At 36.4% G+C, this 22,456-nt stretch overlaps 1 protein-coding gene across 10 annotated transcripts in view; it reads right to left on the bottom strand.

Moving 5' to 3' along the window:
• Positions 1 to 22,456, bottom strand: part of DNAH7 (dynein axonemal heavy chain 7) — a 393,327-nt gene that overhangs the window by 73,719 nt on the left and 297,152 nt on the right. For all 10 annotated transcript variants that reach the window (XM_054679168.2, XM_054679169.2, XM_054679172.2 and 7 more), the window contains 4 exons: positions 20,871 to 21,025; positions 10,499 to 10,689; positions 3,926 to 4,059; positions 2,858 to 3,193 (listed from right to left, as the gene is read on the bottom strand). In XM_054679168.2, coding sequence (XP_054535143.1) covers positions 2,858 to 3,193; positions 3,926 to 4,059; positions 10,499 to 10,689; positions 20,871 to 21,025 — 816 coding nt within the window. The remainder of the gene's footprint in view (positions 1 to 2,857; positions 3,194 to 3,925; positions 4,060 to 10,498; positions 10,690 to 20,870; positions 21,026 to 22,456) is intronic.

The raw sequence follows: 22,456 nt of genomic DNA on the forward strand, positions 1-22,456 counted from the left end.
TCTACTGTCTTTGAGGAGAGAGTTTCTGGGTTGGGAAAAGATGTAGTTTTTAATTATACTTCCCCAACAATAGAAAACTAACAATTAAATAAGTAAGTAAAACACTGCACTAGACAAAACAATGTGCATTAATTTCACAAGCATGATGTTGAGTGCAAGATATCAGACACAAAAAAGCAGACACTGTGTGATTTTATTTATATGAAGTTCTAAAACTGGCAAAAACTAACCTGTGGTGTTGGAAGTCAGGACAGTGGTCACCTTGGGGGAGAGGGTTAGTGATCAGGAGGGGACACTTCTGGGCTGTTGATAATGTTCTGTGTCTTGAGTTAGGTGCTGGTTACACAGGTTTGCTCACTTATGAGAATTCACTGGGCAAATACTTCTGATTTCTGCACGTTTCTTCATGTGTATTGATAACTTCAATAAAAGTTTTAAAATCTATTTTCTCTATTTACCTTTTGGTTCCAAAATTATACTTTTAGTATTACGGCAGACATACATATGCTTTTAATTGTTTTGAAATTAAAGAAGTTCAACTAAAAAGAAAAGGCCACATTTTGTTTTCTAAATTTCATCCAAATCACACATCTGGGTAAAAAGGATTTGCTTTTCCTTATATCTTAAGGGACAAAAGCACAGTAATGAAGAAACAAATTCCATACCTTGGATGAGTTCTAACTTGATATAATAGGAGACAATAAAGGACCCATCATTATTTTCAAAGCATAGAATTGTTTTAATTTTTAAAGCTTATATGAAAAATGTCTTTAAATGGCAGACCAAAGAAATTTTCTTCTCTAGACTCCAGAAAATACCTTGATTTTAAGCTAATTAACAGATTAACATTCTAGTGGTTATTGTTATAAGCAAGGTAGAAATTAAGACCAGTAGTGAAAAGCAGAGCATTATTTATTGTGTGGCTATAATGTGATTAGCACTGTTGTAACTACTGGGAATAATTTTTTTTTTTCTTTTGGAGATGGGGTCTCACTCCCACTGCCCAGGCTGAAGTGTGGTGGCACAATCACGACTCACTGCGGCCTCAACCTCCTGGGCTCAAGTAATCCTCCCACCTCAGCCTCCCCAGTAGCTGGGACTACAAGCCCACACCACCGTGCCCAGCTAAATTTTTGTATTTTTTGTAGAGATGGGGTTTTGCCATGTTGTCCAGGCTGGTCTCAAACTCCTGGACTCATGCAAGCTGCTCATCTTGGCCTCCCAAAGTGCTGGGATTACAGGTGTGAGCCACTGTGCCCAGGCTGGGGATATTTTTTTTTTTTTAATTCTTGTCTCATGGAACTCAGAATCTAGTATGAAAACCAGACATGCATGTTTAATTAACTAACTTATAATGCAAATAGCTGGGAACTTTTCTAAGAAAGATCACTTAAAATTTTGTTTTATTTCTGTAATCCTTGCTAAACTTGAAAATTTCAGAACTGGAAGAAATAAACTAAACATTTTCAAATATCATAAAGGTGAATAAACTCTATCATTACGCAGTGCATTTCTTCCAAAAAAAATTACCTACTCCCTCTCTTTCTCAATGGCAGATATCTATATATCTATATATATTTTTGGCCAAGCTCAAAGTGTCAGACTCACACCTTTATTAGTCTCATATTCAAATTGTAAAATAATAAATCTTACTAACAAAAAATTGCTAAGTCTAAGAACACTCAAAATTTTAGACCTCTACTATGATAAAGGAATTAAATTCAGATTTTAGTGAGATTAACATTTTGGATTTCTAAAAATAATTCTTAGCTGTGAGTGATAAAAATTAAATTGAGTTTCCCTTGTGGGTCTGAACAGTCAAGAAACTGAAGTGTTTAGGTTCATACTGATCAAGAAGGTTATAAAAGGCAAAAGTTGTTATTAATTACTTTCTTTTTTCAAAAAGTAATTACACATTAAACTCTATTAAAAACATGTCTTGGCCAGGCATGGTGGCTCACGCCTGTAATCCCAGCACTTGGGAGGCCGAGGCGGGTGGATCATGAGGTCAGGAGATCAAGACCATCCTGGCTAACATGGTGAAACCCTGTCTCTACTAAAAATTAGCCGGGCATGGTGGTGGGTGCCTGTAGTCCCAGCTACTCAGGAGGCTGAGGCAGGAGAATGGTGTGAACCCGGGAGGCGGAGTTTGCGTGAGCCGAGATCGCGCCACTGCACTCCTGCCTGGGCGACAGAATGAGCCTCCGTCTCAAAACAAAACAAAACAAAACAAAACAAAACAAAAACATGTCTTAATACCAAACTGAAAATTATCTAACTGATTTTTAAAAATCAAATGAAATTTAATTCTCTTGTAGATTTAAGTCAGGTCTTAATTCCATTACTTATTGTAATAGCCAACAGTAATATAAAGTATTTTATGTAAATAAGAATAATAGAAAAGAAGATCTATTACCACAAATAATCGCAACAAGGTTTGGGATTTTTTTACCCTAGCATTTGACAAATTTTACAGATGTGTATATTAAACTGTGAATTTGCAACTTTTAGAATGCCAGTTTGTACAGGAGTCATATTTTAAAAATTATTAACTACTCTTTCTACACTTCCATTCATAAATATATTTTGCAGATGAAAAATAAGGTAAACGTTTTCTCTTTCTAGAATTACATTATAATTCTAGATCTCTGTAAACAGTTTCTTGGCAGATTGAATTTGGACACATCTGTTCAATTTCTAACCCCCATATTTACTTCTGATACGATGATTAATCAAGTTCATTTTAGGTAAGTGGCTGTAATGCTTGTACCACTCTGAGACAACAATGGAGGTCACAAATTACTCTCTGATTTCATGCATTAATTAGTTAATATTAACTAGTATTTCCTTTACATACCTTTTTGCCAAAATTTCTGATTTCTCTGAATTTTCAATAGACAGGATGAAAAGGTTAATAAACCAGGTCAGTGAATACTGGTACATGGGCTCAATGTTGGCTAAATCAGCAAGAGAAAAAAATAGGATGGAAGAATGGATGGCAATAGGACGATAGCCCATGCGGGTGGTGTCAATCTTTTTCTCTGTCTCTTCGGCTACTTCCTGCTTCTGAGAAATCTCATTAGCCAAGGCCTTGGAGGAAGATAATATCTTAATAGCAGTTTCATCTTCTAATATATTGCCTTCCGAAGATGAAAGAACTTCTAAAATCTTGTCTTCTATTTCTTTTAACTGCCTGGAATAAAACAAAATTTTCTTAGAAGAAAAAGAAGTCATTTAAAATCATTTCACGTATATGTTCTTTTATAAGAAACAAAGAACTTGTAACCTAAAGAAATGCATCACTTTGTGACAAATATCTGTAATGGTGATGCCTTATAATTAATTTCTTATCTCGTAAAATGTCACAAAGATGGGCCTTTCTGCTCCAGTTCCCTTTTTAATGATCATTTATGGGCTAACTAGAGAGAAATACGGCAAGCCAATTTACTCTGCCATCAAGGATCTCAGCTCAGAGTGAATAGAAAGTAGCACTCCATTTATTTTCTGAAATGTTACATGACTTATACAGCTTTACTCTTTCTACCTATGATATAGATGTTATGAGCAGAAAGTGGGATGCAACATATTCATTCATACGATGCTCCAGTAAAAACAGGTTACCTCAGTTACACAGTGAATACCAAAACTCTTGTGCTAAAACTTTGTGGAATATTTGAAAATACCCTGCCCTGACTTCTGGCAGGCCTTCTAGCTCTTCCAGTGCCTAAGAACTTGCATGTAAAAATATACTCAGTAATGCAGTTTTCTAAATTGACATAGAGGTATAATTCCTTATATTTTCCTGTTATATTTTCCCTTGCAGTATTCCTATTAAATCTAACAAAAGAGATCTGTAAAATGTATTTTAATTCATTCTAGTGATCTAGAAACAAATAAGAATAGTTCTGTTTATGACATTTAAAACCTTTTATTTTCAGCTCCTTGTAATATCAAGGCTTGCTTTTCTTCTTCAAGATCTGGCCTTTCTTGTGCCACCACAATTCCCAGAAGCTGATCTTGCATTCCCTCAGGGGTTATCATGAAGTTTAATAATGTTACCTATAAATGAAAAAATATACAAAAATTACATCATTATTTCTGTTAAAAAGTCTCTGCTTTTATGTGTCAAGTTCTGACCTTAAAATAGACTCCATTTACTATATATGGTAGTACTTGTGAAGGTGTAATTTGTAGAGACTATGATTAACGACATAGGCAAATATGATTGTTGGATTTAAAACCCACCTCAGTTTCTCATAGTCAAAAATCTAATACCTCAAAGGGTTTGTTTGGTGATCAACTTATTCTCATTTCAAACTAGTCCAATTTCTGAGAACTCTTTAACAGCAAAATTCATTAGAATCAGGTTGGAAGCTATCTTTCATTTCAGTTGATCAGAGCAGCCATGGTATAATATATGGTTCAAAGCCTGGCTCTAGAATCATAATAGTTGGACCAGCTGATTTACATTTTAAGGATTCTAGTGGTGTCAAAAGTAAAGGAAATCTTACAAAGTGAGATAAGAGAAAAGGGAACACTGTAGTTACTTGTCATGAGTGAAGTATTTTTACAATCTGATAATCAGCCACTATTGTGAACTAAGGAATTTACATTTTCATGGTGTCCATCAAGACTGTCTGCTAACACCTGCTTCATCTGGGGACCTAATTGCTCTTACAGGCAGGTATCTCTTCATTGCCCACATCTCCTGTTTCTTTCCCATAAGCATGCAAACATGCTGAGGACTCTTTTTTTAAAAAAAGCAAACAACAAACAAATCATTCTATTGCTCCCACAATCCTTTCCAGCTATGGAATAACCTCTCTTTGGGCTTTCGAAACGACACTTATTGAAAATGTTATTTATATATATTTTCTGCCTCCACTTCACTTCATGATACAGCCCTTTACAATCTGCTCCCTGCCCTGCCTCTGCACACTCATCCACACACACTGCTATAAACCATAGTAACTTCCTGGCTCTGGTCACCAATGAACCCATAAGTCAATAAACACTGTCTTGACCTTGGCTTCATTTGAAATCCTCACTTTTTTTTTTCATGTATACTGCAGTCTGCCTGACCTAATGTCTTGAATCACATCTATGTCTTTTTTTAATAATAAAGATGGCTCTTTATTATCACCATGTATCACCAATCTTTTTAATTTTAATTTTTATGGATACATAACAGTTGTATACATTGCACCTATGTCTTAAGCATCACCTCCCACTACTCCCATTCACATGCCTTTCATTTTCCTGCAAGGAACTGATTGTGGAATCCCATACACGCTATCTATGAAATGCCTCCATGTGCTTCAGTGTTTGCTCTACGCCCTTCCCCTTGTTATCCACCAGATTAGCTCCTATTCATCTGTCAGTGTGCAGATCAAGTGTCAGCTCCTCTTGGACACTTTCCCATACAATGTGTTCTACCCAAATCACTACCCCAAGCTACTTTCTGCACTTCCTCATAGGGGTCTTAACTCATTACAGCACACATTACACTGTATGCAATCATGGGCATATACACCTCTCTCCCAGACCAGAATGAAAGTAACTTTAGCACAGGGGTCGTCTCTTATTTGACTTCATGGTTGTATTGTTCAGCAGAAAGTCATGCTCCCTACAAACTTATTGAATGAACAATCAGAATGCCCACATTCCCTGTTCATAGAGTTGCTCTCTGCTACTTCTATTTCCTAAAATTTTAGTCACTTGATGATTCTTCCCAAAGGCATTTTATATAAAATAATAGCTACCATGAATCAGGCTCTATGATATAAAGAAGAGTAAGATACAGTCTGGTCCCTGCCCTCGAAAAGTTTTCATCTAGTTGAGCAAACAGAGGAACAAAGAACATACATTGGGATAAGGACTCTGAGAGTGGACAGCTTGCAATGCTACAGGAGCACAGAGGGCACCCAACCCAGCTCAGGGAGGCAAAAAGGACTTCCCCCAAGCAAAGGACACCTGAGCTAAAACTTAAGCGTGATCAGCAGTTAGTCAAGAGAAAGAAGAGGGCAACATTCTACAGGGCAGAAAGTTTCAACCTTGGATGCTGATTGGAATCTACTGTGAAATTTAAAAACCAGTAGTGTCTGGGTCTTATGTCCAGATAGTTTGGTTTAATTGGTCTAGAGTGTGGCCTGAGTATTTGGAGTTTTAAAAGCTCTCCAGGTGACTTCAATGTTCAGCCAGGATTGAGAACAATTGCTCTTGGCAAACAAAACAGCATAGACAAAGCAGCAGAGAAAGGCAAAGCACGTTTAGAGGAATCTATTCTACCACTGGAGAGTGTGCAGGTATGACCCAAGGAGCACTCTTCGTCTACTACCTATAATTGAAGGCAAACATTTTCTACCACATGTATCAGAATTCAATGTGTGCAGTCGGCAATATTAGAAATACTTGTTTTTTAACACAGGAACAGAAAACCAAACACCGCATGTTCTCACTCGTAAGTGGGAGTTGAACAATGAGAATACATGGACACAGGGAGGGGGACATCACACACTGGGGCCTGTTGGGGGGTATGAGGCAAGGGGAGGGAGAGCGTTAGGACAAATACCTAATGCATATGGGGCTTAAAACCTAGATGACGAGTTGATAGGTGCAGAAAACCATCATAGTATATGTATACCTATGTAACAAACCTGCACGCTCTGCACATGTATCCCAGAACTTAAAGTAAAATTAAAAAAAAAAAAGAAATACTTGTTTTTTTACCCTTGAAAATGCTACAAAAATTTCAGCAACTACCACAAATCATCAGAGGTGACTCAGTGTTTGCTCCTGATTTCATCATTTCCCTAATGAAAGGAGGTTCCTTAATAGAAAGTACTTTCCCAAACCCAGATAACACCACTGCATTCTATATGTTAGTGACAATTTTGTCCAAAACTTTTAAACACATTTTCGATCACAACTTAACCTAAATTGTAGCAGCTAAAAAATGCCATTTTGGCATACCAAAATCTGAGGGTTTTTTTAAATAAGAATTTTAATTCGAATTATAAAACATGTAAACTAGGAGAGAAGAAACAACCCCATGGGCAAACTACCTACATGTAGCAGGTTATAATCAACCAAACCCAATACAGGCAGCTTATTCAAAAGATTTATTTGCAAAGCAAAAGCGTTGTTCTTGTTTTTATGTTTTATTCCTCTCAAGGCTCTGCTAGTCTATGAAGTACCTTGTGTGGATTAGAAAAAGATGTTGTCTGCATGCAGAATCAGCCCCGCACCAGGCCAATGCCTAAGCAACTTGGGGCTAGATTTCAGCCCTCTTCAACTCCACCTTTGTTTTATGTACAGACTGCACAACTATAGAAGGAGCCATCACTCTCCCTCCTAAAGACAAGCAGTGTTTTACCCAACTGGTGGGAAGGTAAAAAAAAAAAAAAAAAAAAAAAAAAAAGAAGAAGAAGAAGAGTCAAAAATGTTATTTTTCTAATCTTAATGACTTTTTTAAAGCACCTTTGGAGGTTTTGCCTGATTTATAAATTGTTTGCATTGCCAAGGCTCAAAGGTTTTCCTTTTTTACAGACTAAAAATAGGTAATGCTGTTACTGAGGTTGCTGTTCTCTCTACTTTTGGTTTTTGTCTTTTCATCTGATGTTTCCTGGTGGGCAGGTCTATGCAAACCTACCCCTGAAATCAGCAGAAGCTGAGGCTGAAGAAAGAGGCTGACATATCTAACTTCTTAGAAAGAAACATCTAATAGGGACTTAACAAACATAAGCCATGTCTGTGTCCTGGGTGGCAGGGAGACAAGTCGGTGGATCCCTGTGCCATTACCCACAAGACCCAGGGCTCATATACCATAGGAGAAACGATTTAGAAGAGATGTGTAGAATAATTGAAGATTGTTTGACCGAAGAGCAGAACGTATGGTAAGTACCTGCTCTTACAGGAGGCACAGTAGATAAACTGGAAATCTTAGACCTTTCCCGGAACAGAGGTAAATCAGAAGCCAACTTGGTGGATTAGCATCCAAGATGGAGTTGCTTTAGCCTCCACATCTCTGTATTCCCAGCTCCTGCTACTGGGTGGGAGATATCGTGTTTCCCTGCTTTTACTTATAAGAAAATATTTCCTCTGCAGGGACAGAGTAATTTTATTTTTGTAAGAAAATGTCCTGCCTGTGGCCAATAAGTGTAAAACAGCTTCTTGCAAAACCCCTAGGAAGATGATTCCCTCCTTCCGCCCACACCTAGGCACCTCCTCAGTGGGGTATTATCTGGGTTAAAAACTTTTCCCCCACTTGTCCCATGGCAGACCATGGAGGCCACTAACTATAGACTACATAGATATAATCATAAATTTATATGAGATAAGCAATTTTTAAAATTGAGCAATTTGGAAAACTCATTAAACGTTATGTAATTCTCTACTGCTTTGCCATTTATTCATGGAAAAAGTATAAAGCTTTGAAGATATTTTCCCTATTGGCATGAGAAACCAAGTCCACAGGCTACATTTGCTTTAATCCAAAAACCATAGGCACAGTGGTAGCAAAATGCAGGTTTTGCAACTTTTACTTCACTGTATTCAGACACAAGGAGGTATCCATTCATATTACATTAATGTTGGGTCCTTTCACATCAAGACTTTTCAAATCAAGCCATTTATTCTCAAATAAACATTTAAGAACATAAACTATGGTTTCATAATTTTATTTTCATTTAGACTCAAAAGGATTATACCAGCACGACACCATCCCTTGGGTGCTTTTGAAAGCAAAAGGTACATAAAAGATCCTAAAAGTGGGATCCAGAGGAAGTATTATAATTTGTAAATGAAAGCAAGTAACTGCCTCACTATGTTTTCTAATCCCTGTTTAATCAATCCCAGCAATTAAAAATAATAAAGCAATAAGACACACTAGGGATCTTAAGGGTTTTGATACTGAATCATAGGTCAGTTTCCTCCCCACAGCACTTTATGACTCCTACCATAACCAGTTATTAGTGAACTAAAAATTGTTTATGTTATGTGCGATAGTTCCACGTATTTTACTGAACAGTAAAAAAGGTTTTCCATGTCATTTACTTAAACATTTGTCTCTAACACAGCTCTGGGATTTTATCATTTCCTTTTTGCTTCCTTCTTTTCACTTATATTTAAATGTTAAATAATATTGCTAATAAGTAACACTCATAGTAATACTATCTATTGGCTTTATTCTAAGCATCTTATGCAGATTAATTTATTTAATTCACATCACTCTATGAGATAGATACTTTTGTTATTCTCATTTGACAGATGAGAGAATTGAGGCACAGAGAGGTTACATGAAATGTCCCAAATCGCACACCTGGCAAGTAGCACCCGAATCTATGGCCTTAACTACTACTGGATATTCCCTTCCCTAGCAGGTAAATACATAGTAGACATCTGAAAGTGTTTAAATAATATTGGATTTTAATTAATTAAAAATAGCCAAGAATTTCCATGTTTTAACATTCTGTTTTTAAAATTAAGTTCAAGGGTCACTCCATTTTCCCCTAGTCTTCCTGACATCCCTGAATGTCCACCCTAAGTATATCCTGAACTCTGAGCTCCCAGGACACATTGCAGCTCCGCTGTGTCTTCCTAGTCACACAATTCGGTCACTTTGCATACACATTATTTATAAGATAGACCTCTGGAGAGCAGGGATCATGTTTATTCATCTTGGAGGGAATAAATTACACCATCTCGATCTTTTCTCTGCCTCTCTGCAGAGAGATGCCTATGTTAATTTAAATATTTCCAATAAAGGCAAGTATTTGAATTCACTATATAACTCTTGCCTCTCTATATAACTTTCAAAATCTAAATAAGCTTCTTAATGTCTTCTCCTGCTTGCCTCTGTAAATGAAAGCAATCCTTCACTCACTCATTCACTCACTCCACAAACATTTAATGAATGCCAACCGAGGCTAAGAAGTAGGACTAAAAACAGAATAAGGTGTAGCCCATAAACCTAGGAGCTCAGCTGCAGATCAACATCTCAGGACATTTTAGTCACTGACTAAAAAACTTTAAGCTCAATTTACTCTTTAAAGGAATTTTTAGTATTCTAAAAGAAGTGATTGAAAACAGTTCTTTTAAGTAATTACATAAAATCAGACAGCAGCAACCTTAGTCTGAGAAAGAAGAATGGAGTTCTGTTTCTGAATTTCAATTTCAATAATTAGCATATCATCATTTATTACAAAGAAAGAATGTGGGCATATATCTTCTATTTTTAACAATGAAAATCTAAGAATCATATCAATTGTAGAAATTTGATTCTGATGACCTTTTTTCACAGCATGCTGAAGTTTCCTTTATTACTTACATGTACTCACCAACACAACATTTGGAAATTATTATAGCAATAATTTCAGGAAATATCAAAATAAAGCAAAATCCATTTTCTTAGGAAGACTTGTTCTTCTTATGACTCAGAAGGAATATATACTCACTAATTACAAAATCTGATAAAGAAACATTCATTTTATATACTGGCCTTTACTGATGTTTCAGGAAGATAATGAGGATTTCTTAACTTGGTAGTAATATAGAAGCGGAAGTCAGGTGCATATTCAATTGTGGAGTCCCCAAGCCGGATACATGTACTCCCACCCTGCTTAAAGGTTTGTTTTAGTAGAAGAGGTTCCAAAATAGGATCTAGTTCTTCGCCAACATTTTCTAGCAACACTGGAGTAAAATCAGAAAAGATTTCATGTTATTTTAAATATTGACTATAAATATTCAACCCTCCAAGTTCTTTCAGCCTTATAGATAAATTCTGTTCCTAGATACCTACAAAATTATTTTCGTTAATGCCATAAAAATAGCTACATTCTGTGGGAAGGACTTAAGTGGTGGGTCTACCTAGTCATCCTGCCTGCTTCCCTTCTCCTGAGTCATAGTCCTGCTGGGTGCATGCTGCCTGGCCTGGGGTTCACCAGGCGCCCAGGTATTATGGCAGTGAAGTTTATCCATCTGAGACACCAGAGAAAAGGCATTTCCAGTTGTAGTTATTTAAATTGTTACCGTATTTTTAATTATTAAAAATGCTTATTGTAGAACATCTGCAAAGTACCGGAAGAAAGGTATAAATAAGAAATGGAAAACTGCTCCTAATTAGATTTGCTTAATTACTCTCTCTACTTCTCCCTAATATTTTAATAATTGACTCATACAGTATATAGATTGATAGAAAAATGACACAAAGGCCAGGCACAGTGGCTCATGCCTGTAATTCCAGCACTTTGAGAGGACGAGGCAGGAGGATTGCTTGAGTCCAGGAGTTCAAGACCAGCCTAGGCAACATGGCGAGATCCTGTCTCTACAAAGAAAACACAAGAATTAGCCAGGTGGCAGCTACTTGGGAGGCTGAGCTGGGAGGATTGTATGAGCCTGGGAGGTCAAGGCTGCAGTGAGCCATGATCAAGCTACTGCCCTCCAGCTTGGGCCACAGAGCAATATCCTGTCTCAAACATAAATAAGGAAAAAAAAAAGAAAAATGACACAAACTACATATAGTATAACTGTTGAATAAATTATTATCTCTCTAGTGTTATTTATCTTTCTCCACACATAGCTGAGACTAAACAACACATTGAATTTTGCATGCTAATTATTTTTTTGACTTAACAGCATAAATGTTTCCCCATGTTATTGAAAACTCTAATAAGCATGCTTTTAATCACTGCATAATAGTGTATCATATTAGTGTTCTCTTTTTTAAACCAGTATTCAATTATTAGATATTTGGATTGTTTCTCGTTCTGAATATTATAACAAACACTGTATAAAAAAAAACTGCATTTCAGAATATTTTCCTCTGATAGCATTCTAGAACAGGAATCCCTGGATCAAAGATCAGTGACATTGTTAAGGCTATTGATATCTTTGCTGAGTTAAAGTCTTACATTTCGGTGTTTGGGATGCTATCATGGCCAAATTTGGATGATGGCATTTTGTAGAAGTCCCTCAAAGGATGGGTGTACAATCTGGATGGGAAGGAAGGGGCTCAGGGTGCTGGGGTGACAGGTATTTGGATCTCAATTGCCATGAAAGTGCAGACATATTTTCTCCTTCCCACAGGTTACTCCTGGCTAAATGAATTCCTAAAATTGTCTTCTTGGTGATTTGCTCCGTTGCTGAGATCTCAGCCAACAGCCTGTCAGATTATTTTTAAACTCATTTTTATTTTCTACTTGCATAAAATGATTATTTTTCATGGTTAAATAATATGAATGCATCATAATGTATTAAATATGTTAATTTCCTGTTGTTTAGATTGCTTCTACTTTTATACTATTATTAATAATGCCACAGTGAACATCTTTATGAATGAACCTTTGTGTTCATCTCTAATTACTTAATCAGGCTGGAGCCCTAGAAGTAGAATTAATGGTCAACAGTTATTAACATTTTAAAAGCTATTTATATTCCAAGTTACTTTCCTGAAAAGCTGTAGAGATTTCAGAGTTGCAATGAGCACTCATTTTGTCATTTGTTTTTAGACCTATTTTTACAAAATATCACTGTATTTACAAATGCTGGACACCATGCTGGCACTGTATTTTCTTGTCATCCTCATAACTGTAAAAAGTATGTTTTGCAGATGAAATAGGACAGGCAATCAAAATAAATCAAAATAAATTTTTCAGTTAAATCAGCTAGTAAATGACAAAGCAAAGCAGGGACATGAACCTGGCTGTCTGGCTCCTTCGTCGCTCTCTTAACCACTATACCATACTGTCAGCATTCAATAATGTATCTGTGACTTTTATTATTTGATAGGTAAAAAATACTGTTAAAATTTTTATTTTTGGCAGGGTGTTTTTAGCTGTTCTTTGGTTAACTATATATTTTTTTCTGGAAACTGTATACTAACATACTTGACCATCTTTTCATTGTAGGATATATTATTTACAATTAGGTTCAGTGACAACCGTCAGAAAACCCAAAATAATAGCAACAACAGGGAGAAATTTATGTCTCATGTACAGGAGAGCCCAAGATAGTCAGCTCAAGGCTGAAAGGATGGTGTATCTAAATAGTGAGGGATCCAAGATCCTGCCATCTTGCAGCTTTACTATTTTTGGCACATGGCTTTGATCTCTTTGGCCAATATGGCCTTTTATACCACATCCACATTCCAACCATCAGAAAAAAAAAAGAAGAAATATCCTTTAAGGGTGTTTCCTGGCAGTCACAAATGGTACTTCCACTCTCGTCTTGTTGGCCAGAATACAGTAATTTGACCAAACCCAACCATAGTCATATGGCCATATATAACCACAACAGAGGTTAGAAAATACAGTTCTTTACCCTGGATGCAATGTGCCCATGTAACACACTGGTGCTGATACTGAAGAGAAAGGTGAGTGGATGGCAGGAACAACCAGCACTCATTGCCACATGTGCTAATTTAAAAACTTTATCTGTTTTTTTAAACATTGTTTTAGCAAATATTTCCCCCAGTTTTCAACTTGTTCTTATTTAATTAATTAATTTATTTGAGATGGGGTCTCACTCTGTTGCCCAGGCTGGAGTGCAGTGTGGCACAATCTCAGCTCACTGCAACCTCCACCTCCTGGGCTCAGGCCATCTTCCCACCTCAGCCTCCTGGGTAGCTGGGACTACAGGTGGGTACCATCACACCCAGCTAATTTTTTGTGTTTTTGGTAAAGACAGGGCTTCATCATGTTGCCCAGGCTGCTCTTAAACTCCTGAGCTCAAGCAATCCACCCACCCCAGCCTCCCAAAATGCTGGGATTACAGGTGTGAACTACTGCCTCCAGCCTATTTTATTTTATTTTTTGAGACAGCGTCTAGCTGTGTCTCCCAGGCTGGAGTGCAGTGGTGTGATCACAGTTCACTGTAGCCTCAACCTCCAGGCTCAGGCAATCCTCCCACCTCAACCTCACATAGGTGGAACTACAGGCATGGACCACCAGGCTCAGCTAATTTTTTTTTTTTTCAGAGATGGGGTCTTGCTACATTGCCCAGACTGGTCTCAAACTCCTGGGCTCAACCAATCCTCCCACCTCAGACTCCCAAAGTGCTAGGATTACAGGAATGAGCCACTGTACCTGACCTTCCACTTGTTTTTATATTTGCCTGTATTTCTTCTTATAATTTAACTTTTTGTTGTAGAAATTTTCAAGGCTTTCTCAAAATAAAGAGAATAGTATATAATTGGTACTTGATATAACTACCAATCATCCTGCTTTAGGCATTGTAAATTCGGCCAATCTAGTTTCATCCATTCCTTATCTAACCTGGATTATTTATAAACAAATCCTAGACATCATAAAACTTCAGCTGCAAGTATCTCTTGGAGATAAGAACTGTTTAAAAATTGACGCATCTTAAAAAATTAATAATTCAGTTTTGTCAAGTATCAAGGCAGAAAATATAATTCCCCATTGTCTTAAGGTATTTGGATTATAGTGTTACGGCTTAAATTAGGATACAAATAAGTTTCATAGGTTGAAACTTTTTCTTTTCAAATATTTCTGCCAGGCCGGGCACAGTGGCTCATGCCTGTAATCCCAGCATTTTGGGAGGCCGAGGTGGGCGGATCATGAGGTCAGGACATCGAGACCATCCTGGCTAACACAGTGAAACCCTGTCTCTACTAAAAATACAAAAAAATTAGCCAGGTGTGGTGGCCGGCGCCTGTAGTCCCAGCTACTCGGGAGGCTGAGGCAGGAGAACAGCGTGAACCCAGGAGGCAGAGCTTGCAGTGAGCCGAGATCTTGACACTGTACTCCAGCCTGGGCGACAGAGCAAGACTCCATCTCAAAAATAACATACATATATATATATATATATATTTTTTTTTTTTTTTTCTATTGCATATTTGCTTAGGACATCCTTTCCCATCAAAGGACTATGTTTCCTTTTAGCATTTGTCTTTGTTTCTTTCGTATTTAATTTTTAAACTCATCTGGAACATATTTTGGTGTGAAGTGAGACTCTGACCTAAAATATTTTTCCACAAAGCCAATTTTCCTAATACCACTTGCTGGTGTGATGTATCATTTTTCTGTTGGTTATAAGGTTTAATTCATAGAGCATCAAAGCCTTACATATATTAGGGTTCATTCCAGAGCTTATTCCAGTTAATTCCAAACTTACTCTTTTGAATGTTTTGTGGCTTACTACTTACTCTCTTTTCTTCTAGGTTAAGTATTATTTTCTAAACATTTATTTCTGAAAGTTTACATCTTTACAACTTTCAGTTTTCCTGTCAGAGAAAAAGAGCTGTCGTACTTAAGCCTTCTCTGGTTTTTCTGAAAAGTTTTGTCTTTTTCTCACTTTTTATTGTTAAAATTACTCTAGGTTGTTATTTTGTTGTTTTGTTTTGCTTTGCTTTCTATTCACTGGTTGACTATAATAACTACCAAAATAGGTGGTTCTCAGTTGTCACTGATTTAATATTCTTTTTGGAATGTATCTCTTCCACTGAATTTTTAAATTCTGATACCTTTCAGTTAATTATCTTTAGTTGTCTAGATGAGGTATATTGTTTATAAATATGATAATTTTGTTTCCTCCTTTCTTTCTTTGTTTTTGTTCAGTATATCTGGCCCTACTATATCAATTGTTTCTTCCTTTAAATGTTATAGCACCTTCATTGTTTCTTGTTTTATTGCACTGAAAACAACTTTCCTAACAATGTTAAACAATAACAGTCATAACAGATATCAATTTCTCATTTTCACTTTTACATGATCATATTTTTAAAATCTAATTTGCTCAACCATTTTGAACCAAAATTCTGTTTAAGGAAGATTATAACGTTTCAGTTTCTCTTACTGCCTCAACATTTATCAATATTAATTTTTTACATAAAATCTGATATTTAATGTTGGCTAAAAGTAACTATATATTTTCATCCCCTACTCACCCTAACATTTTTCTTAGTTTTGAAATGTAATTAAGAGTGTCTATATTAATATATGTAAAAATCATTTTTGAAGCTAAAATATACATTATGAAACTTAAATATTACAGACTTGATTCTTTTCCCCCAATTTTGAAAAATTTATTGTCTTATTGCTAGAATCAAGTCTTAATCCTGTTAGGAAAGATATTTGTAGTGTCTTGATTTCAAAGAAATATATCCTTAGTACTGAATATTTATTATATTATGCGTCTCACTGGAAAATTTTAAATTTTTTTAAAATTTAAAGCATTTTAAATTTTAAAAAAAGGAAAAAATGTATAGGTACATGAATTACCCAGAATGCTCTCTTTAATTTCGTTATTTTATTTTGACTCCTTTAACTTTTAATTAGATCAAAATATATACCATGTTAAAATAATAGGAGCAAATTCAAGAGACAGACTTCTCTTCATGTTTCTATCATCAAGATTAACAATTTGCTGGTTTATGTTAAAACCTCATTTCTCATTCTCAAGCACTAGACATCACAGTATTTGCAAAGCTTATGGGAAATCAAGACTAGGAATCCAAGCACACAGCCACTAATATTTTTGAGTAAGGCAGATCATCATCTCACTCAAAACAAACAGTTATCCTTAGCAACAGAAACATAATGAGAATTAAATGTTCTTTTCAAATTTCTCTTGCATGTAGGACATTAAATAATGTGGTTTTTAAGTTATGAATTATCTATATTATCCCATGTGAGACTTCAAATTAATAGAAAAAAACTTCTTCTACAACTTATGTTCAACTCTGTAGCATATTTTATCAAAAGTAGACTCAACAGTTACTCAGCACCTATCAGGTGCCCTTACGCAGCTTGTAGAAGAGAAACAAACGGTTATGCACATAAAATAAGGGCAATCATGGAAATTCATGAAAGTTTCAGTGTTGGTACTTCATTGGAGGGGTCGAGATGTCACAGAAAAAGAGGTATTTGAGCTGTATCTTAAAGGATGGAATTTAAAGGAATCCACCAGATGGATGGAAGAGCAAAAACAAGCTAAGAGATTGAAACAATGCCATGTTGTTTCAGTGCTGGCTGCTCCCAAGTACCCTGCACTCCCATCTTCTAAATCCTCATTTTGTCTGTAATCTCTTTCTGCCCCTTTAACCTATAAGCTTCATGAAACTAAAGACTGAGTCTGTCTTATTCATGTTGTTTTTAGTACCTACCACACTGCCTGGTACATGGTAGTTGCAAAATAAATGTTAATTAAATGAATGAATGGACAAATAAATGAGCAAATGAAAGAAACACTAAATTGGAAGTAGTTTTATATCCCTGGTTTGTTACATACAAGGGGGAAAGAAAAGTAAAGTGCTGGGAGATGAGAAAAGTAAGGAGGGCTCAGATATGATAAATTCTGCTGTTGATACAAAGTTTTTTTTAATAGATTCAATGGAAAGTCATTAAAATATCTTCTCTACAAATTGATTTATCAGCAATATTTGTATGATTAGTATTTTATGCACACTTTATCCATTGGCATAGCTAATACAGATGTACCTTTATTTTCTAGAACATTGGCTTTCAAACTTTTTTTTAAGCAGCAGAATACTTCTTTTCAAAGAGGATCTTATCATAAACTGCAATATAAAAAAGAAAAGTGAGACCTGCTCTGGTTGAAGTAGAGGCAGGTAGCTGAAGCAGGCAGCTGAAGCAGGCAAAAACTTCTGCCTGCTCAACCCAGGCTGCCTGTAAGGGACAATAGATCAAAAGCCACTGACTCTGAAGAGGCCAATATCTAAACATAACTCCTTAAATGGAAGAGTCTTTATGTCGTAAATGTTTAACAGTAACCAATTCTTTTACTTGATGGTTAAATATAGAAATAGCTTTAGAATCTGCCATCTATCTCTCCTTCCATTAAGAGATTAAAACTTCACTCTTCTCTGATGACTAATGTTAGAAAGCATTGTAAATAATCATTAGCATTTAAAAAGTATTTTATTCCAAAAAGTAGGTTAAATCAACTGAAAGAAAATCTTGCTTGTGTAACACAGTAAGCACCAGACAAAGAAGACTTAGGGACTAGTTTCAGCACTCCTCTTAACTGGCTTAATTAGCATATAGTATGGTGATATGATATACACATAAATAGAAAGGGAACGTCCATCACTAACCCTTATTGGGACCAGTATAGTTAAGGGGTAGTTAACTACCTTGGTTAAGCCTTTTAATTAACATTCTCTAATACCTCACTTACCTTGTTAATAAAATGAAGTGGCTGGAATCACCACTGGATTTCAAACTTTTCTGGCCACAACTCAAAGTAGGAAATACATTTTAAATATTGACTAAGTACATATATATGCATATAAAATTTAAACAAAAATTTCATGAAATGATGCTTACCTTTATACTATGCCTTGCAGCCTACTATGTTCTATTCCTTCCTATTGCATCTTATTAACAAAATATTGGTCATGACCCACTAAATTGGTTCTCTCTCCCATGGTTATGACCCATACTTTGGAAAACACTAAACTGATAATCTCTATGGCCCTTTTGTGTCTAAAATTATGGAATTCTACCATCAAGATTTGTGACTGACATCACAGAAATCTCCAGAATGTCAAGCATATGGTAGATGCTCAATTATCATTTAATTGTCTTTTACTGTGTCAAGGAAATTATTTGAATATTTAAATTAACCTAAGTAATTTTAATTACTTAATGTTTTGGGTTTTGTTTTTGGTTTTTTCTTTCTTTCTTTTTTTTTTTTTTTTTTTTTGAGATAGGGTCTCACTGTGTTGCCCAGGTTGGAGTGCAGTGGTGTTATCATAGCTCACTGCAGCCTTGACATCTTGGGCTTAAGCAATTCTCCCACCTCAGCCTCCTGAGTAGCTGGGACCACAGGCACATAGCACCATGCCCAGCTAATTTTTGTATTTTTTGTAAAGATGGGTCTCACCATGTTGCCCAAGTTAGCCTCAAATTCCTGGGTTCAAGTAATCCTCCCGTCTCAGCCTCCTAAAGTGTTGAGATTACAGGCATGAGCCACTGTGTCCAGCCTACTTAAAGTATTTAAGGTGCCAGTTCCTTCAAGAAGTCTTCCCCAGTTCCTCTGAATTCCTATAGTACATCATCTGTGCCTTTCTTATTATATCATACTAAAATATGATACACATAAATCATACAGTAAATGTTCAACAAAAAACATAAATTGATCAATAGACACCACTGTAAGTATCCAACATACAGTAATTTATTTCTTCCTCATACTATATGGTTAAAATATAGATGGGGAAACTGAGTCTCAGGAAGGTCACTGAAGCAAACACTGAGTGACAGAGGCAAGTACTCTGAATCCAAGGACAGTCCCCTGCCCATTAACTACACTGATCCCAATAAGAATTAGTGATAACCACTTTCTAATTTTATTACAGTGATGCACACACACACATATATCTGATCTTACTGTTAAACAGGCAAAATATTTAATAGTAGAGATCATGTTCCCCTTTTCTATGTAACTCCTATATCACATTCTATATGCTAAGAACACCAATTAAATGAATGAAATAACACGTGTGCATGTGTCTGTGTGTCTATTACATAAACACAAAATTTCATAGGTAGACTTAGACTGTCTTCATTTCACACTTATTCTAATATAGCCTAAAACTATAATTAATATTTGAAGACTAACTCCCTTTTAATGTGCACAAATAAGGTGTCTGTAAGACTACCTGGAATATTTATTATGATTCTTCCATATTATATTAGGTCTAATAACAAGTGAGACTTGCTGCACTGTCCTGGAGCTAAATAGATTGTAGTTTCATAAGGGCTTACCTTTATTTGGCCATGTAAATAGTCAAAATTTGATGGGCTACATGAATTTAAAGCATGACTAATAACCCCAATTTACTCAAATCGCAAGTTTTCTGTTTTTCGTTTTGATAAATGTGATATCTACATAAGAGCTGTATTGAAAAATCTTTGTCATGTTTATAATCTCTTTATTTTAGATGGCAGATAATAACCAGGCACATAAAATCTGTACTCTCCTCTCTGCCACTTCTTTTTATTTTTTATTTTTTTGAGATGGAGTCTCGCTCTGCCACCCAGGCTGGAGTGTAGTGGCACTCTCTTGGCTCACTGCAACCTCCACCTCCAGGTTCAAGCGATTCTCCTGCCTCAGCCTCCTGAGTAGCTGGGATTACAGGCACCCGCCAGCACGCCTGGCTAATGTCTGTATTTTTAGTAAAGACAGGGTTTCACCATGTTGGCCAGGCTGGTCTCGAACTCCTGACCTCAGGTGATCCGCCCACCTCAGCCTCCCAAAGCGCTGGGATTACAGGCGTGAGCTGCGTCCGGCCCTCCTCTCTGCCACTTCTATAGGGTAAGATGAGAGAGGAATACATAAATAACTGAACTAGTGTTGTGTTAAAATACTATTGGCATATATCAAGTGGCCCTTTTAAATGCAGAATTGGAGATATAATGAAAACTAAAGGGAAACAACAGACAAAAATTAAAACAGTTAAATTAGGGGAAGCATCACAAATGAATCTTGAGACAAAGAAAACCGCCTAACCTTCTGGGAGGTTTGTAATCTTTAAAATACTCATTTGATTAATTATCATTAAATAATGAAAAACGTTAACAAAGTCACCATTTAAGATGAGTCTGGGGCCAGGCATGGTGGCTAATGCCTTTAATCCCAGTGCTTTAGGAGGCCAAGGAAGGCAGTTTGCTTGAGCCCAGGAGTTTGAGACCAGCCTAGGCAACATGGCGAAACCTCATCTCTACAAAAAATACAAAAATTAGCCAAGCGTGGGGGCATGTGCCTGTAGTCTCAGCTACTTGGTAGGCTGAGGTGGGAGGATCGCTTGAAACAATCTATACAGTTTTGGGTTAATTGTGCCCTCTCCAGGCAGTTCTGTAATGTATCTTAGTTATTCAACTACATACCAGGAGTACCAAACTGGATGCAATTTTCCAGAGTCCTGACATAGTCAGGTTCACTAAGTTTAATCACATAAAGACTATTGGCTTTTTCCATGTTCTTGATCCATTTATTAGCCTGACTTTGAGGATCTATCATCAGAGGCCACCTTCTTGCATTCCTGAAAAGGAGGAGAAAGACGATGCTGGTCAAGCCATGATTTGTTTCTACACTACTTAATCATGTTCACATCACAGGTCACTTTTTAAAAGTTTGCCCTTTATTGTAATATTTTACTTTTTAACTTATGAGAAACTATGTTCTTAAAACAGAGACGTGTAGATTGAGTGGGCTACCTGAATGGCAACTACAGAAACCATCCTGCAAAGTTCGCACAAGTTATTATACTCTTTTTGGAAAATTACATTTTCTAAATGTTAAATTACACTTTTGAAAATATTTGCTGCTCTTGCTAATTATGTCACAGTGACAACCATCAAGAGGACTGCGTTGGAAATAAGGAAACTCCAGTTCTTCACTAAGCCCTCCCATTAATGAATCATGTGACCTTGAGTAAGTCACTTTGCTTCCTTAGTTCCCACCTGCTGTCATTTGTATAATAGGGAAAGAGGTTTGGAATATTATATCTCAAAATCTAGACCATTAAAGAAATAACGGCCTAACAAAAAGGTAAAAAGCATGATTTTATATCATCTGAACTTCATAATATGCAGGGACACTTAAGTGTTAACACAATTGTTGACCCAATCTTTGTTTCAAACACTTCTGTATTTAGTGTCATATATGTAGTTCATTACATATTTGCTTTATGAGAAGAACAAAGGCAATACTCCAGGAGGAACCCAGTTTATTTTCTAGGGTGTAGTGAACAGATGACTTCATCAGTATCTGCAATTACTGTATGATATTCAACCACATAGCTTTCCACCTTGTGTGAAATGTAATTGGCAACAAAATCACTATTCTTTCTCTTTCTCTTAGAAGTTTCAATCAACACAAGCTCTAATCCTGGCCAATTTTCTAAAGATACTGCCACACTCTTCAAAAGTGAGCAGAGCATGAGAAGTACGACATTTTAATGAAATTAAGTAAAAAAAAAAAAACACAAAAAACACAAAAAACAAAAGTGAGCAGAGCAAATTCATTTAGGTCATTAGAAGAGCAGGAGGAGAAAATAAAAGGTGACTGAGGCAAAAAAAGGTAGGGGGATATAACAGGATAACATATTAAATTCACTCTCATTATAACATGAAATTGGAACGTCAATGGATGACTTGTCCCCCAGAATAAAAGAAACCATATTTTTATCAGTTATTAGTTAGAGCCTGGTATAAAACATGTAGCTTAGGCCGGGTGCGGTAGCTCATGCCTGTAATCCCAGCACTTTCGGAGGCCAAGGTAGGCGGATCATGAGGTCAGGAGATCGAGACCATCCTGGCCAATATGGTGAAACTCCGTCTCTACTAAAAACACAAAAATTAGCTGGGCGTGGTGGTGCATGCCTGTAATCCCAGCTACTCAAGAGGCTGAGGCAGGAGAATTGTTTGAACCAGGGAGCCAGAGGTTGCAGTGAGCCGAGATTGCACCACAG

This window comes from Pan troglodytes, chromosome 13, assembly GCF_028858775.2.
Source record: "Pan troglodytes isolate AG18354 chromosome 13, NHGRI_mPanTro3-v2.0_pri, whole genome shotgun sequence".
Classification (NCBI taxonomy): Eukaryota; Metazoa; Chordata; class Mammalia; order Primates; family Hominidae; genus Pan; species Pan troglodytes.